Source organism: Pristis pectinata, chromosome 10 (genome assembly GCF_009764475.1).
Source record: "Pristis pectinata isolate sPriPec2 chromosome 10, sPriPec2.1.pri, whole genome shotgun sequence".
Taxonomy (NCBI): Eukaryota; Metazoa; Chordata; class Chondrichthyes; order Rhinopristiformes; family Pristidae; genus Pristis; species Pristis pectinata.
Genome location: NC_067414.1, coordinates 97,354,051 through 97,371,343, shown reverse-complemented (window position 1 = coordinate 97,371,343; position 17,293 = coordinate 97,354,051). Strand labels below are relative to the sequence as shown.

General features: G+C 44.0%; 1 protein-coding gene across 2 annotated transcripts in view; it reads right to left on the bottom strand.

Annotated features, from left to right (window-relative positions):
- Window positions 1–17,293, bottom strand: part of yipf3 (Yip1 domain family, member 3) — a 20,234-nt gene continuing 2,941 nt past the window's right edge. Inside the window, exons 2-9 of one of the 2 annotated variants that reach the window (XM_052024129.1) lie at window positions 16,112–16,324; window positions 15,120–15,226; window positions 13,783–13,828; window positions 13,154–13,246; window positions 6,272–6,403; window positions 2,489–2,602; window positions 1,597–1,720; window positions 1–388 (exon numbers count right to left, since the gene is read on the bottom strand). In XM_052024129.1, the coding sequence (XP_051880089.1) occupies window positions 261–388; window positions 1,597–1,720; window positions 2,489–2,602; window positions 6,272–6,403; window positions 13,154–13,246; window positions 13,783–13,828; window positions 15,120–15,226; window positions 16,112–16,324 (957 nt within the window). In that variant the 3' untranslated portion in view covers window positions 1–260. The remainder of the gene's footprint in view (window positions 389–1,596; window positions 1,721–2,488; window positions 2,603–6,271; window positions 6,404–13,153; window positions 13,247–13,782; window positions 13,829–15,119; window positions 15,227–16,111; window positions 16,325–17,293) is intronic. The other variant, XM_052024130.1, reaches the window with a different exon arrangement.

The following is a 17,293-nucleotide window of genomic DNA, read 5'->3' as shown; positions in this document are numbered from 1 at the left end:
TCACATAGGTATGTATATATTTTTTTTAAAGTACAGCTCAATTATGTACAAGTTGCCTTGATCTGTTGACGTGAGGAGGCTTTGAACCACAGCCCCGTACCCACTAGTATGATGAAGCAGTTTATTCTGCAGGTACAGCCGTCTACAGGAGGGTGCAACCCCTTCCCCTCAGTTCCCTCCACCCAGCATGGTCCGCACACGATGCCCCCCACAGAGACCTGGGGGCAAGAAGAAAACAGAAACTCCAAGATCACTCGGGGTCAACGCATCTGCAGGCTGGCACCAATCAACCTCACTGTGCTGTTGGGCACAGCCTCTGAAAGTGCTGGGATGTCTCGGGGGAATCTCACTGGGCCGGCATTCACTCCCTCCAAGGTATCCAGGATACCTGTCAGAATAAAAGAAAGGGTTTTACACCTGCCCATCATTGCAGATCATCAGCTACAATACAAACCCCAGACCTGGTGTTACTTCATCCCAATTCAAGACAGTCAGAGAAATCGTTAAAACATATATAGAATAAGGCACAGCACCAAGATTAGGAAGAAAAGCAATTTACCAGTGGATGTGTGCTAACTGCACCTTGCAGCAATGAGCCACAGTGTGGCTGCAGGGTAGCGTTGATCACTGGGCTGCAGTGGGTGACCTGATCTCAGCTCTGGGACTTGGGCACAAAGAACAGGTACGGACAAGCAGTCTGCACTGGTGGAATCAGTCCCAGCTGAAGTACAGGCAACTGTAGACTCAATCCTACTTCAGGCGATTTCATCAGTCCCAGTACAGGGTACAGAAGACTGTTGACTAGCAATGTCTCACCATTCCTCACCGCGTAGGGCAATAATGAACAATGCTCAGTGAACTTTTACACCTTCAACCACTTCCCCTTCACTGACTCCATATCCCTCGATACCCTTAATATTCAAAAGTCCATAGGTCTCTCCCTTGAATATACTAAACAACCGAATCTCCACAATCCTCTGGGTGGGTCTATGGAATGAGCTGCCAGAGGAAGCTGTCAGGGCTGGTACAACTACAATGTTTAAAAGACATTTGGACTGGTACATGGATAGAAAAGGCCCAGAGGGATATGGGCCAAATGCTGGCATGTGGGACTAGTTCAGACAGACATCTTGGGAAGCATGGACGAATTGGGCTGAAGGGCCTGTTTCGGTGCTGTAGGACCCTGGAATCAGTCTGGTGAGAGAAATCTCCTTCCGTCACAAGTGTATCTTACTGTTACACAATATTCCAGGTGCATTCCAACCTGGGTCCTATATAACCAAGGGAACATGTTATTTTGGATGTATTCTGCAATGAGAAACGATTCTCTCACAATGGTCTTTATGTGATCAAAACATGATAGATTATGACAGACTCCAATTTATTCACCCACAATGAGCCAGCGGGCCTGGACTTCATCCTTAAACAGCCTTCGCCTGCCGAGCTATGTCTGTCTCCCAACTTCCACCGGGGACTCTTGGTCTACAGCTGGGAACAAATGAGCAAATACAGAGCCCAATGCCTCCCAGGAATGCCACCCTCTGTCAGCCCGGCTGAGATCAGGAACAATTTAATCCCTGTGCCCCACTCCAGTACCTTCAACAATCCGGTGGTAAGCAAAGTGCAGGTAAAGCAGGAAGACCATGTGCAGAACGGCGAGCGCCCCACAGACAGTGAGCTGCTGGGTCTGTCCAACAGTGCGGGAGAGCATCACTGCAGCCTGTGGAAAACAGAAGGGACTCAGAGCATTGTACAGGTAACTCGGAGCAAGCAGTGGCTTACACTGACAATTCCAGACTTGGGCCTCAGCACAAGAGTCCCATTTCTGATACAGAGGGGTTAAACTACAGCTCCCCATTGCTCAGTGTGTAATAAATGGTACAACATTAACAGCACCAGTTTCCAGGTTTCACTCCCGATCTGAACAAGCCTCCTCAACCTTTCAGTCAGTGATTCTTCATCCCTCCCCCACCCATTTATGCTACCCTGGTAACACAACAGGTTGTACAGAAGCAGTCCATTTGACCCACAGATCCTTGCCAGGTTTTATATACGACACCCAACCTTCTTCCTCTAACCCACCCTTTACCTTGTCCCATTCTTTTCGACCTCTTCCAGCTTCCCCAGAAAGACTACTCCTTGTGATAGCAAGTTTCGCCGTCTATCTATCCTCTGCGTACACAGGGCTTTCCTGAATTATGTGTGACCAAACTGTGATTAGAATCTCTAATCCTTCCTTCTCCCCCACAAGTTGGAGTGGAAATATTTTTTTGTAAATTTGTGCTGTCAAACGCTTCCATAACTCGAAGCCTGGAGGAAAGAGCCCCAGGGCTGTTTGTCCAGATGGGTGTAACTTCTCAGCTCTGGGAACATCTTTGTACATGTCCTTTGCGCTGTCTCTAACACCACGACGTGCTTTTTCGTAACGTGGCAATCAGAATCGAGAAGCTGGTAACTGTTGACGAGAGACCAAAGAATGACGTCCTACCATCCTGAGGGTGGAGAGGCCCCCAACGATAAGCCATAACAGGTAGAAAAGGGAATGAAGATGTACGTTGTAGGTGACAATCAATACAATGCAAGGTCCAAACAGACCATAACCCTGTGAACAAGATAGCAGAATCAATTTAAGGCAGTGGCACAGAATATTCAATGCAAGCAATGAACTATTGAGACTATAGACACATCGTTGGTCCCCAACAGTGAGCAGCACACTCTAATGGTGAACATCCAGTCATTTTATTGCCAGTAAGTAATATGTTACACTCACCACACCAAAGAGTACACCACAGTTCCTGTTCAACCCAATGACTTCAGCACTGCCAGCTGCATTTCATTTAGTTATTGACTATTTCTTCTAAAAGTGTACCTGATGCGGTTTATAGATTATAGAGCTATACAGCCCAGAAACAGGCCCTTTGGCCCAACTGGTCCATGCCGACCAAGATGCCCCATCCAAGCTAGTCCATCACCTTCTAAACCCTTCCTATCCATGTACCTGTGTTAAATGTCTTTTAAAAGTTGTTATTGTACCTGCCTCAACCACTTCCTCTGGCAGCTCATTCCACATAGATACCACCCTTTGAGTAAAAAAAGTTGGCCCTCAAGTTCCTATTAAATCTCTCCCCTCTCATTCTAAATCTATGCCCTCTAGTTCTTGATTCCTCAACCCTGGGAAAAGGTGCATTCAGCCTATCTATGCCCCTCATGATTTTATACACCTCTGTAAGATCATCTCACGATTTCCTACACTCTCAGGAATAAAATCCTAGCCTGTCCAACCTCTCCTATAACTCAGTCCCTCGAGTCCTGGCAATATCCTTGTAAATCTTTCCTGCGCTCCTCCCAGTTTAATAACGTCTTTCCCATAGCAGGCTGACCAAAACTGAACACAATACTCCAAATGTAGCCTCACCAGCGTCCTGTACAACCACCCAACATTTATACTGTGCCCTGAATTATGAAGGCCAGCGTGCCCAAAGCCCTCTTCACCACCCTGTCTACCTGTGACTCCACTTTCAGGGAACCATGTACTTGAACTCCTAGATCCCTCTGTTCTACAACACTCCCCAGAGCCCTGCCACTTACTGTGGAAGTCCTACCTGGATTTGACTTTCCAAAATGCAACACCTCGCACTTATCTGAATTAAGCTCTATTTGCCATTTCTCAGCTCACTTACTCACCTGATCAATATCCCCCCGTAACTTTTGATAACTTCCTTCATTGTCCACTATACCACCTATTTTAGTGTTATCTGCAAGTTGGGCTCAGTTTATATTCACTGGGAAGATACAACGTAGGGCTGATAAGAACCATTGGCTATGGAATCCTATCAGGTAAATGAGTATTGTATTAGTTTATTATTGTCACTTGTACTGAGGTAGAGTGAAAAACCTGTCTTGCATACCGATCGTACAGGTCAATTCATTACACAATGCAGTTACATTGAGTTAGTACAGAGTCCATTGAGGTAGTACAGGTAAAAACAATAACAGTACAGAGTAAAGTGTCACAGCTAAAGAGAAAGTGCAGTGCAATAAGGTGCAAGGTCACAAGGTAGATCGTGAGGTCAGAGTAAAATGTGTTACAAACCAAGAGTATAAAAGGAAGTACCCAAACTCCCTTCAGCCCCAGAATACAACTGCCTGCCTGACCATGGGCCTGAAGCCAGTGCTTTTTAAGTCCCAGATGAGAAAATGGGCACGATTAATATCAGGCAGAGGAAGGGGACCACAATTTATTGGTCCTATGGAACATAATCCACAGATAATCAAGCAATGGAACACCCGAGTCAAGTACAAAAGGTGTAATAACAGAGACTGTGATGATGACACTTGGAAAGCTTTAACACGATTGGACCAAGTCAGCAGGGGTTCATGAAAGGAAATTCATGCTCAACAAACCTACTGGAGCTTTTTGAGGATGTAACTGGTAGAATAGGTGAGGGAGGACCAGAGGACGGGGTGTATCTGGACTCTCAGAAGGTTTTTGATAAGGTCTCACACAAGAAGTTAGTGTGCAAAATTAAAGCACAAGGGACTGTGGGTAATATTGGATTGAGAACTGGTTGATAGTCACATCAGGAATAAACGGAACCTTTCCCCATGCCGAGTGGCAGGAAACGATTTGTGGGCTGTTGCAGTGATCAGCACTGGAGCCCCACTATTCACAATATGTATCAATCATCTGGCTGAGGGAACTAAAGGTAACATTTCCAAATTTGCAGGCAAGTCAAGTTGAGTTTATTGTCATATGCTCAAGTGCAATGAAAAACTTACTTGCAGCAGCATCACAGTGTGTGTGTGTGTGTGTGTGTGTGTGTGTGTGTGTGTGTGTGTGTGTGTGTATGTAGGAGCTGAGGATGCAAAGAGGCTCCAAGTGCGTGGAAGATGCAGCCCAACATGGATAAACATGACGTAATGTACTTCGGTTCTAACAACAGAGAGACAGGTTGTGAAAGGTTGTGAAAAGGAAAATGCAGCAAGACCTGGATGCCTTTGTACACCCGTTGCTGAAAGCAGTGAGCAGTGAGGAAGGCAAATGGTACATTGGCTTTAACTGTGACGTTTTGAGTACAGGAGCAAGGATATCTTGCTGCAGCTGCATGGGGCCAGTGAGACCACATCTGGAATTTTGTACAGTTTTGGCCTCCTTACCCGAAGATGGGCATTCTTGGCAAGGAGGGAGTGTAGAAAAGGTCGACCGGACTGACATATGACCATAAGATATAGGAGCAAGGCCATTGAGCCCATCGAGCCTGCTCTGCCATTCCATCATGGCTGGCTTTGTTTTTCAACCCCACTCTCCCGCCTTCTCCCCGTAACCCCCTCACCAATCAATCGGATTGGGTTGATTGGGCCTATGGTCACTGGAGTTTAGAATACGGAGAGCGATCCCATGGAAAGCTATAAAATCCTAACAAGGCTGGACAGACTAGATTCAGGGAAGATGTTCCCTGAATGATGATCAAGTGGATGACCAGCCATGATCATACTGAACAGTGGAGCAGGTTCAAATAGCTGAGGAATCTACTCCCGATCCCAATTTCTACATATATAAAAATAAGCTGGACAGCAAGTTCACTGGAGAACCCCACATTCTGTCTTGCTACAGGTCAGAGGAACTAGGTATGTTCCTTGTGGGAAAACCAGGAGTGAAATAGGGCGAGACTAAATCCACAGCTTGAGGTGCCAATAGGCTTCTGCTTATCTTGGAGAGTGTATGAAGAGAACTTTTCATGGATTGGACACTTTCAAGATCGAATTTATCTCAGCCATTCATTTCTCCAACATAGAAACACTGTCCGCTGGGTTAAATAATTTGCACAAATGTCTACCTACAGCCAAGTGGGTATATCCGACTTGCCCTGGCATTACACACCATTGCACTGACTGGGTAGGCTCCAAGTTTAATTCGCAGCTCTTGGGTGAACTCATCAGGAAAACTGTACAACCTGGATGACCCTTAGAGGGGGGAGGATTTTGAAAGTTAAATCAAAGTTTATGGCTTTGCCTAGGAGGTGCAACACATAGGCCCTCGGTAAAGGTGTGGTCACGGTGTCAATGCTCAGGGATGGAGAACGATCACCTGAAAGGGAAACCAGAGGGGAGATGTTTCGTGGTCAGCTTGACCGCCACAAGTGTCACCTCTTTCACTGGGAAGGTTATCGACAAATGCACTCCAACTCCCCCCACCCAAAACAAATAACAAAATGGGTATTCTTTGCATTTATGGTTCAGGAAACAAACTTCCTGACACCCTCAGACTCACCACCAGTGACAGCATCTGCACCATCGTGATCTGGGCATTGCACAAATAGCCCAGGAAGTAGATGAAGGAGGAGACGCCCAGCCAGTAGCCAAAGCAGGTTCCAATTGCCGTGCCCATCAGCGTGCCCTCTCTCTGTGGGAACATACGACAGTCGACCCTCAGCAACACGCAACAACTTAACAATGCCGCTAGGTCACGAATAAACTGAAAAGGCACCTCAACCCTGCCCTTGCCATATTTTCACCATTTATTGGCAGCCCGCAAGGCAGCTGGGATATGCCACTGAAGGTGCTAGACTGCTCCCACTGTAATACATTCTAACCACCAATACATTAAGAGAAAACACGTGTGTTAGGATAAGTCCTCATTACAAACATCTCATGTGTTGCGATTTATGAAAATAATTACAAGAAGCATTTTGTCTGCAGCATGAACCCATAAACCAGCAAGGTGACTGACCGAATTTTATAGTGGTACTAGGGAAAGGAATATTGGGGAGGGCTCCCCTGCTCTTCAATGAATAGTGGGGACAATTAACCACCAGCTGACGAGCAGAATGAACGTCAAACATTCACATTTAACTGTAGCGGCCATTGCCCTTACTGCCCATTTGCATTTCTTATTCAGAAATTCACAGCTGCTTCATCAGAGTCAACTCCTTCTCCCAGTTCACCCTCTTTTAATGCACTGGATCCAAGATATTTACAGTTTCAGTGGCTTCAATCAATCAAACCTACTCCAACAACCAAACCACCACCACTGAGGACATCTTCAAGAGGTGGTGCCTCAAGGCGGCACCCATCACCAAGGACCCTCACTATCCGGGACATGCCCTCTTCTCATTACTACCATTGGGCAGGAGGTACAGGAGCCTGAAGACCCACACTCAACGATTCAGGAACAGCTTCTTTCCCTCTGCCATCAGATTTCTGAACGGTCCATGAACACTACCTCGTTATTCCTTTTTTTGCACTATTTATTTTGTAATTTATAGTAACTTTATGTCTCTGCACTGTACTGCTGCTGCAACAATTTCATGTCATATAAGTCCGTGATAATAAACCTGATTCTGATTCTTAACTCCACAGGTTTACTTTGAAACCTCATTGTTTTAATTTTAGGCCAAAAGGTGTTTAAAGGCCTCGGTAAAGCAGGACTTGCCTCAGCCGTGTCAGGACAATTGTATAGAGAGGTTTTCCCTTGCTGGTTTTCGTGCTGATTGTCATTTACTAACTTGTAATAATCAACTTCATTATGTTACACAGGATACCATTTCATCCTGGTTCCAATCTACAAAAGCCTCCAGTGGGCTGTCTCTTCTAGTTCTTGAACCTATACATAGAATTTATTCTCATTAGATGATCTACAGAGAGTAGCCTTCCTCTCTTGAATAGCCCAGATTTCCATCTCAATTTTGTAGAATTCTGATGAAGACAATTGTATTGCAAGAGGAAATGTTTTTTTTAAACTGTCACTGTTGCTCTCCAGAGGAAACAATCATTTGGTACGTTGAATAAGTTAAATTTCACTTTACATGCGACCCCCGTGTTATGGCTGTTTGGGTTACAGAATTTCGCCCTTACAGGATTCTTTAAACTTTATTTCTACAGCACGGTAACAGGTCCTTCCGGCCCAACGAGCCCGTGCCGCCCACTTAAACCCATGTTAACCAACCCATACATCTTTGGAAAGTGGGAGGAAACCCGAGCACCCAGAGGAAACCCACTCGGACACGGGGAGAACGTACAAACTCCTTACAGACGGTGGCGGGAATTGAACCCTGATCACTGGCGCTGTAATAGCATTGTGCTAACTGCTATACTAATTCAACCACCTAGGTCAGCAGTGGTGTACCATACCACTCTTAGTGATGAATAGTAAAACCCCTTCCCACCTGAGTGTATTCTGTGCTCTTGCTACCATAGTTTTCTTCCAAGTGATGTTCAAGTGGAGGATTAATGATTCATCTACTGTGGGAGGATGGTGGGTAAAATCAGCATGAGGTTTCCTAAACCACGTTTGGTCTGGTGCCGGGAAAATTGCTTGAGATCTGGAGCCAACGTTTAGGATATTTACAACTACTCCCTCCTTACTGCATACCATTGTACTGTCACCTCTGGTGGGACTGTCCTGAATGTGGAACATACCCAAGGAATGCGATGGAGGAGTCTCGGACATTGGCTGAGTGTAATTTTGTTGGACTTGCTTGACTAGCTGATAGAACTGCTCTTCCAATTTAGACTCTCAGGAGGACTGTAATTCCAGATCATCTGCGCTGTTGGTCCTTTTTCTGAGCCTAAGCCGATGCTAACAGTTTTGTTTGTTTTTAACACTGTATTTTGATTTTGCTTTTGATACCACTGAGTTGCTGGGGAGGGCAGTTAAGAAAATATTGGAACATGTCAGGAGGAATTCAAATGGAAGATTGGGTAAATATTTCCTTTCCTTGAGAATATTGGTGTTTCTGCATCTTCTAATAGGTCCTAAACAGTAATAAGCAGTTTCATCTCAGTCATATGGTTACACAAGAGTCTGCAGATGCTGGAATCTATCGTGATGCAGGGGTTCGACCCGAAACGTTGACTATCCCTTTGCCTTCATAGATCTTGCTCAACCTGTTGAGTCTCCCTAGCAGTTTGTTTTTTGCTCATCTCTTCATAGTTCTACAGCTGTCTGATGGCCAGCTATATATTCGATAGTAGTTTAAAACAGTTCAGGATTTTTATGGCCATTGTACTGAGACCAGATTTTTATTCCAGTTATATTTTATGAACATTTTAAGCTCTCCAGGTGCTGGACTCACAGATTTATTACTCCAGGCCTCTGGATTACTAGTACAGTAACATAGCAGTTACTCTATTATTCCCTTAACACGTCATAACAACTCGTTGCTAGTTCCTGCTTCTAGTTCCTGCTGATTCTTCAGTTCATTATTTTTTACACTTCAATACATGCTAACAAATTATGGGTCTCTTCTGATTTTAGATTTGTTGCCATTAGGATTACAGGTGACTCTTATGTTAGCAGGGATGAATGTGATTTTTGTTAAAATGGTGTTGAGTTCCTGTAGCATTTTTGGACCTTGATTTTACTATATTCATGGAGTCCCACAGGACTTCTGATAAATGAATGTTGTTAAAATGGCACAGGCAGGGAGTGCTTTGTGAAAGCAGTGGTAAGCACTCTACTTCAATGTTAATCTGTTCCTTTTGGGTGAGGTGGGTGTAAATCAGGGCCTGAAACTACAGTGGCTAATAACCAGCGGTGAGTTCTTGCCTATTGATTTGTGCTTTAAACTCCTTGCACTGGTCTGTCCATCTGATCCTTTCTCCACTCAAACCGTCTATCAGAGCCGAAGCAGCTTCCATCTTTCTTCTACATGTTTCTGCATCTTCTAATAGATCCATTTCCTCTTTCCTGATTCACGACTACCCAAATATTTGAGATATGGAATATAATTCACTTTGCACAGAATTTGTGAAAAAAGACAAATAAATTAACAGAATTTTTTTCAACTCATGTTTCTTGATACATGCGCAGATGATGCGGCTTCGCATTACGGAAAGTCGCAATATGGACCGTTTTCTAGGAATGCAACCCCCTCCCCGATAACACGGGGTCGCCTGTATTATCTGTTCCATTAAAAGCTGTGTTGTCACTTTTCATTCACTGCTTTCCTATTGCAGTTTTCCCCTTTGTGCCCCCCCCAGGACATTTCGGTGCTTTTGCTCTCGTTATTGTGACAAAAGAATTTCATACCATTGTCTTTCATTTCAAAGGTAGCCCTGACGCAAGGTCACTGAGCTGAAACATGGACTCTGCTTCTCATTCCACACGTACTGCCTGACCTGTTGTCTACTTACAGCATTTTCTCTTTTAAAGTCAGAGGAATCTAGCACAGCAACAGGCCATTTGGCCCACTGTTGCGACTATCAACCACCCATTTACACCAGTGCTGCACTTATTCTCCCCACATTCTCACCAGCTCCCCTCAGCTTCTACCCCTCACCCACACACTGGGGGCAGTTTACAAAGGCCATTAACCTACCAACCTGCATGTCTTTGGGACATGGGAGTAGAGTGATGCACCCAGAGGAAGTTCACACGGCCGCAGGGAGAAACTGCAAACTCCACACAGACAGCGCCCGGGGTGAGGGTTGGACCTGGGTCTCCAGCGGTGGGAGACAGTGTATCAACGGGCCGCCCCCATTTCAGATTTTCAGAATTTACTGTCATCCGTTTTTGGACTTGTTAAACTCCATCTCTGCAAGATTTCCCCCATTTCATTTGTGATCATCTAGTGAACCCATTTGGATCATGCTTATTCATGATTAATTTCAAATAGATAGCGTCATAGAGTAATACAGCACAGAAACAGGCCCTTCGGCCCAATGGGTCCATGCCGACCAAGATGCCTATCTAAGCTAGACCCATTTGCCCGTGTTTGGCCGATATCTCTCTAAACCTTTCCTATCTATGTACCTGTCCAAGTGTCTTTTAAACGTTGTATTGTACCTGCCTCAACCACTTCCTCTGGCAGCTGATTCCTTATAATATGCTAAGGAATTGAGGCAAATGAGTTGTGATTTTTCGGACCACGTACGAATTACTAAGGAGCTAGTACTGGCGGCCTTAAAACACATGCAGGTGGATAAATCCCCATGACCAAGTGCATCCTCAGACCTCGTGGGAAGCTGGGGAAGTAATTGCGGAGGCCCTAGCAGAGACATTTGCTTTGGTTTTAGTCACTGTTGAAGTTCCAGAATTGGAATTGGTTTATTATTGTTACATGTACCGAGATACAGTGAAAAATAACAGAATGCAGAATATAGTGTTATAGTGACAGAGGAAGTGCAGTACAGGTAGACAATAAGGTGCAGGGGCTACAACGAGGTAGACTGTGAGGTTGAGAGTTCATCTTTAGCATGCAGAAGGTCTGTTTCATAGTCTTACAACAGCTGGAGAGAGGGTGTCCTTGAGCCTGGTAGTATGTGTTCTCAAGCTTTTGTATCTCCTCCCCGATGGAAGGGGAGAAGAGAGAATGTCGGGGGTGGGAAGTGGCTGGTTTCTGAGGCAACAAGAAGTATAGACAGAGTCCATGGAGGGGAGGCTGGTTTTCATGATGGTCTGGGCTGTGTTCACAAGTCTCTGCAATTTCTTGCGGTCCTGGGCAGAGCAGTTGCCATAAGACTGGAGGGTGGCTAACGTTGTACCATTAATTAAAGGCAGCAAAGACAAGCCAGGGAAGTACAGGCCGCTGAGTCTGACATCAGTGGTGGGTAAGTTAATGGAGGTGTTTCTGAGGGACAGGAGCTACCAGCATTTGGATAGACAAGGTCTGATTAGGGATAGTCAGTATGTGTCTGACAAATCTGTTAAGAGTTTTTCCTAAGAGGTAACCAATAGAATAGATGAGGGTAGGGTGGGGACATCGTCTATATGGACTTTAGCAAGGCTTTTGACAAGGTCCCGTATGGTAGGCTAGTCTGGAAGATTAGATCGCATGGGATCCAGGAAGAGCCATCTAACTGGATTTGTAATTGGCTCAATGGCAGGAAGCAGAGGGTGATGGTGGAAGGTTGTTTCTTAGACTGGAGGCCAGTGACTAGTGGTGTCACGCAGGGGTTGGCGCTGGGACCTTTGTTGCTCATTATTATATAAAATGAGAAGGATGTGAAGGTACAAGGCATGGTTAGTAAGCTTGTGGATGACACTAAAATAGGTGGTGTTGTAGACAGTGAAGTAAGTTATCAAAAATTACAGGGGGATCTTGACCAGCGAGGTAAGTGTGCCAAGGATTGGCAAATGGCATTCACTCCAGGTAAGTGCGAGGTGCTGCATTTTGGGAAGTCAAACCAGGGTGGGATTTTCACAGTGAACGACAGGGCCCTGGGGAGTGTTGTGGAACAGAGGGACCTAGGAGTACAAGTACATGGTTCACTGAAAATGGTGTCACAGGTAAACAGGGTGGTGAAGAAGGCATTTGGCAGGCTCACCTTCATCAGTCAGGGCCTTGAGTATAGAGTTAAGATGTTATGTTGCAGTTGTACAAGGTGTTGGTGAGGCCACACTTAGTGTATTGTGCTCAGTTTTGATCACCGTTATAGGAAGAACATAATTAAACTGGAAAGAGTGCAAAGAAGATTTACAAGAATCTTGTCATGATTCAAGGGACAGAGTTATAGGGAGAGGTTGGGCAGGCTAGGACTTTATTCATTGGAATGTACGAGACTTAGGGGTGACCTTATAGAGGGGCACAAAATCACGAGGGGCATCGAGAAGATGAATGCACACAGTCTTTTTCCCAGGGAAAGGGAATGAAAAATTAGAGGGCATAGATTTAAGGTGAAAGGGGAAAGATTTAAAAGGGACCTGAGGGGCAACTTCTTCACGCAGAGGGTGGTGAGTATATGGAACGAGCTGCCAGAGGAAGTAGTTGAAGCAGGTACAATAACAAAGTTTTAAAAGAAATGTGGATAAGTATATGGATAGGAAAGGTTTAGAGAGATAAGGGCCAAATATAGGCAGATGGAACTAGCTTAAGTGGGCACCTTGGTCGGCATGGACAAGTTGGGCCAGAAGGCCTGTTTCTGTGCTGTATTACTCCACGACTCTATATGCACCACCTTCTGTATGAAGGCATCATGGAAGATGCAGACACGTGCAAATTAATATATTCACCTGGAGGCACATGTGGCAAGAAGAACAAAATACTTGTCCTATGTTGAAAGATCCTTGTGTATTTCATAGAACTTTCAGAAAACATTAAGCGTTACTTAGGTATAGTACACTGGGGCCATCTGCCGATCTATAATGGCCCTTAAACAGTGATACCACTTAAAATACACTGCTTTCCAGTCACACAATCAAGTTGACACTTACGATTACTGTCTCAGATGTCTTCATCCCATGCAAAAGAATAGCCACCAGTGTGAAAACCAACATTAAGGGGCCGTACAACTCGCCTGCAACTTTCTAGGAGAGAAAGACACAATAACTGCATTAAATCCCGAGTAAAACCTTTTCCTCCAGACACAGTCATTCAACAAATCAAAAAGCAAGGTGTTTTGTTCTATGGGATTGGGAGGAGGCTGGTCAGTCCCTTTGACCTGTTCTCCCATTCAATCAGCAGATCTGTTCTTTAATTCTATCTAACTACCTTATTTAATGTTCTTGACTAATAACAACCTAGCAACCTTAGTTTCAAAATTTTCAATTGCCCCCTACCCTTCTTGTTTCAGTGACAGTCTCTGGGAGGGTATGGAAACCAGATTTCCAATGTGATGCTCTCCGCTCTCCTCTCCCCCCTCTGCCCCTCACAGTACAGTAACGCTGAATGTGATTATCCTTTGATCGTACAACATGCATCGCTAACAAATTCACTTTGGTTAGTTCAGACTAACAATATTTACATTAGGTGCAATGTCGATCGGGCTGCCTACCTACAGTCCCCAACAGGTAATGATGAGTGGCTAGGAGTGGATTACAAATAGAAGCGTAATTAAACAGACCTGAGGGAAATTAATCATCCGGACTGGAATTAGAGACTCCATCAATCTGGAATTGCAAAGAAAGTACAACATGAAAGAGTTTGGATTTGCAGAAGTCCAAATGATACACAACAAGACCAGAAATTAGGTAGAATGGAGACAAACCAGATGCTGTATTCTGCAAAACATCAGTGGGGGCAGAGGGACAAGACCGTATTCCTTGAGTGCGGTTCTGATGGAAGGTCATTGATGCAAAATATTAGCTCTGTAGGTGCTGCCTAACCTGTTGGGTATTTTCAACATTTTCTATTTATAGCAGGACTTGAAACACAGATAAACTCAGGCATCTTATTTCAGAGCTCAAGGCACTGAACCAGTTGTTCTTTGTTTTCTTTGTTCTAATTATGTTCCTTGTAAAAATTCTGCATAATTTATGTTTATGTTTTTCTTGTGAATGCTGTTTTTTTGATGCTATGTACCTGTGATGCTGCTGTAAGTTTTTCTTTGCACCTGTGCATACATGTACTTGTGCATATGACAATAAACTTGACTTTGAAAATATTTCTAAAAGACTTGTTTCTAAAAGCTATGAACTATTCTGAACAAAAGGAAAATTACAGAAAATAGTTAACAGAAAAGGAAAAGTGATATTTAACCCATTAACCAGACTAACTAATACATACAGTTCTACAAACCACACAGAGGTCATGCAGTTATGGTCAACAACTGTAAAGCTGGACTGAGAAATAAATTTAATTCAATTTGAGCATAAATGGTACAGATACAAAATTGAATGCAAGTGATTTGGGATAGAGAAGGCAAACTTTAAGAAAGTATCGCAGGGGTTAACTTTAGAAGTTGACTTGGGTGTACACTGAAGGATGGTGGGAAGGGTGCTGTAATAAAAGTGGGAGAAAGAATATGGCAACAGCTTGTATCTATAGATCTTGATCTACAGGTTGTGTGGAGGACAAGTACCTTAGGTTAGGTTGAATGACCCATTTCTGTATTTGTTACAGAGCTTTGGACCACATATCCATGAATGATTGACAATTATCCCGGAATTTAATGGCTCAACCACTGGTGCTTATGGCTCCAACTGCCACAAGTGCTCGAGTTCCCTCGGAAACCTTTACATCTTAACGATGCTGCTTAATACCTACTCTTTCACTTAGCTTTTGTTTATATGCCCTGATGTGACCTTGGTATCAAATGTTGTTTGCTGACATGCTTGTTAAGTGCTTTGGTATAACCAGGGTAGCAGTCAGGCCACGATCATCATTTTATAGATCTGAACAAAGCTTTATCGATCAATAGAAGAAACAAGCTGAGTAACACATAAATCAAAGTACACTGACCTGTTCCTGACTTGAATGGGCTCAACATCGAAGTACGGTCTGAGGATATCAATGTTACCGTACAGATTGAATGCCTTTGATGCCTGAATCTTGCCTGCTTGCCACACCTAAAAAAGATAATCCAAACTTCCCTTGACAAACCATTCAGTGGATGCCCTTAAAGTAATAGAACACACCCCAACAAACAATTAGGTGGATGACAAGTCAATGTAGTTCAGCCCAGAGCTTGTTTAGGCAATAAGATTTCTGCAGCAGTGGCCTAGAGGTGACAAAGCCACAGATAAGCATTTCAGTAGTAGAGGGACTGAGATGGAGGTCAGTTTTTTTTTTCATTTATTAGTTACAATTTGCTGTTTATTGTTTGTGCCCCTTTAAAAAGTAGACATATCAAGTTATTGTTTCTCACTAACACTGGGACAGTGATGTAGGAATGATTTTTGTGATTTGTCCAGACACGGATTACAAATGAGACAGTGGCCCAAAAAGTGACCTGTAATCTGAAGACAAGGGGGAGCAGTTGGTCCCCAGTTTCAGTCAACACAAAGCAACAGATTAGCATTGGATGCGGTGTAACACAGAACATGGTACATCTGGGCTTCACAATGGAATCAAGCATGTAAATCAAGAGGGCTTCCCGAAGAACAGGCGCCAGTGCTAGAGAGTCATTTATGCCACTAAGTGGCACAGCAGATGAATGCAACACCATTTTAGGGACTCCTGATGTTGGCAGGTTGACAAATATTGCATGAGAGAAAATCACAGGACTCTAGATATGAACCTGGTTGGTAATAGTGCTGACACTAGTTGTAATGGTCAAGGCCATTTCAAATAAGGGCCAAGCTTACATTCAAATACATCCCCCAATCGCTAATTGACACCAACGATTGTGGGTCTTCTCACCCCCTCAAGATGCAAGATAACACATGCAAGAGAAATTTCATCAGAAAGTGGCTTCACCTTGAAAGAAAACATCAGACCAACACAAGACAAACCTGGCTCCACACCTGATCTGCTACTTCTCTGCCCAGCTGTCCTTTCAATCCCTTCATTCCAAGGAATGCTGCATCCTCATCCTCTGTGGCCACAGGTTCCTCACTCACATCCTCCTCCTCCTTCATTTGCTGATGCATCTCTCCCATATCCTCAAAACTTGAGCCAGATGTGTCGTCCATGTTCTCCATGTCGATCACTGCTGAGTTGCTGCCCTAAACATCGGCATTTGGAAAATCTTAGAATGTTACCAGAGAAACGTACAGGTTATTTAAACACATCAGTTTTAGAACTGTAGCACTGCATCCAACACCAGTCGCTACAGAGGATGCACAAAATATTTACTGGAGCTGTTCCACAGAAGAGAGATTTCAGCTTCAAGGTTCGTCTTCTCATTACTGCCACCGGGGAGGAGGGACAGGACCAAAACTCAACGATTCAGGAACAGCTTCTTCCCCTCTGCCATCAGATTTTTGAACGATCCATGAACAGTACCTCATTATTCCTTTTTTTGCACTATTTATTTATTTTTGTAATTTATAGATTTTATGTCTTTGCACTGTACTGCTGCCGCAAAACAACAAATTTCACGTCATATGTCACTGATAATACATTTGATTCTGATTCTGGAGATGCTAGAACAAAGAAGGTTGAGAGGAGCTTCCGAAGAGGTGTACAAGAACCTGATTGACAGGTTTAAATAGAGGAGGTATCGCTGTAAACAGACGGTTCAAGGAAACAATTGGCAGAGTTGTGAGAGTGCGCAGGCAAAAAGGGACCTTCCTCGGGGTCAGTATAGATCTAATGGGATGAACAGCCTCATTCTCCACCACTAGTGATTCACCAAGTAAACCTTGTTTGTTTTAGGTCTTGTAGGTACTTCTTAAAACACTTTCTACTTTCTGTGATTCTAGCTGCTATTTAGTACGCCCAGTTTATTGCCTTGACTCGATTGCTTGGACCCTTTAAAGTCCATCTAAAGGTAAAACCTTCGTCTGCGGCCCAGCCTATTCCATCACAGTATTGAATTCAGTCATCTCATTCATCTAGCTGAATGTTTATTGACTGACAGACTTCTGGTAAATACACAAAATCCAGTATGATCTGTCTTATGTTGATTCAAGAACATTTGGTACTAGAAAATAGTACTGAAGCTGTGCTAAAAAAAATTCAGAGTTATTGGA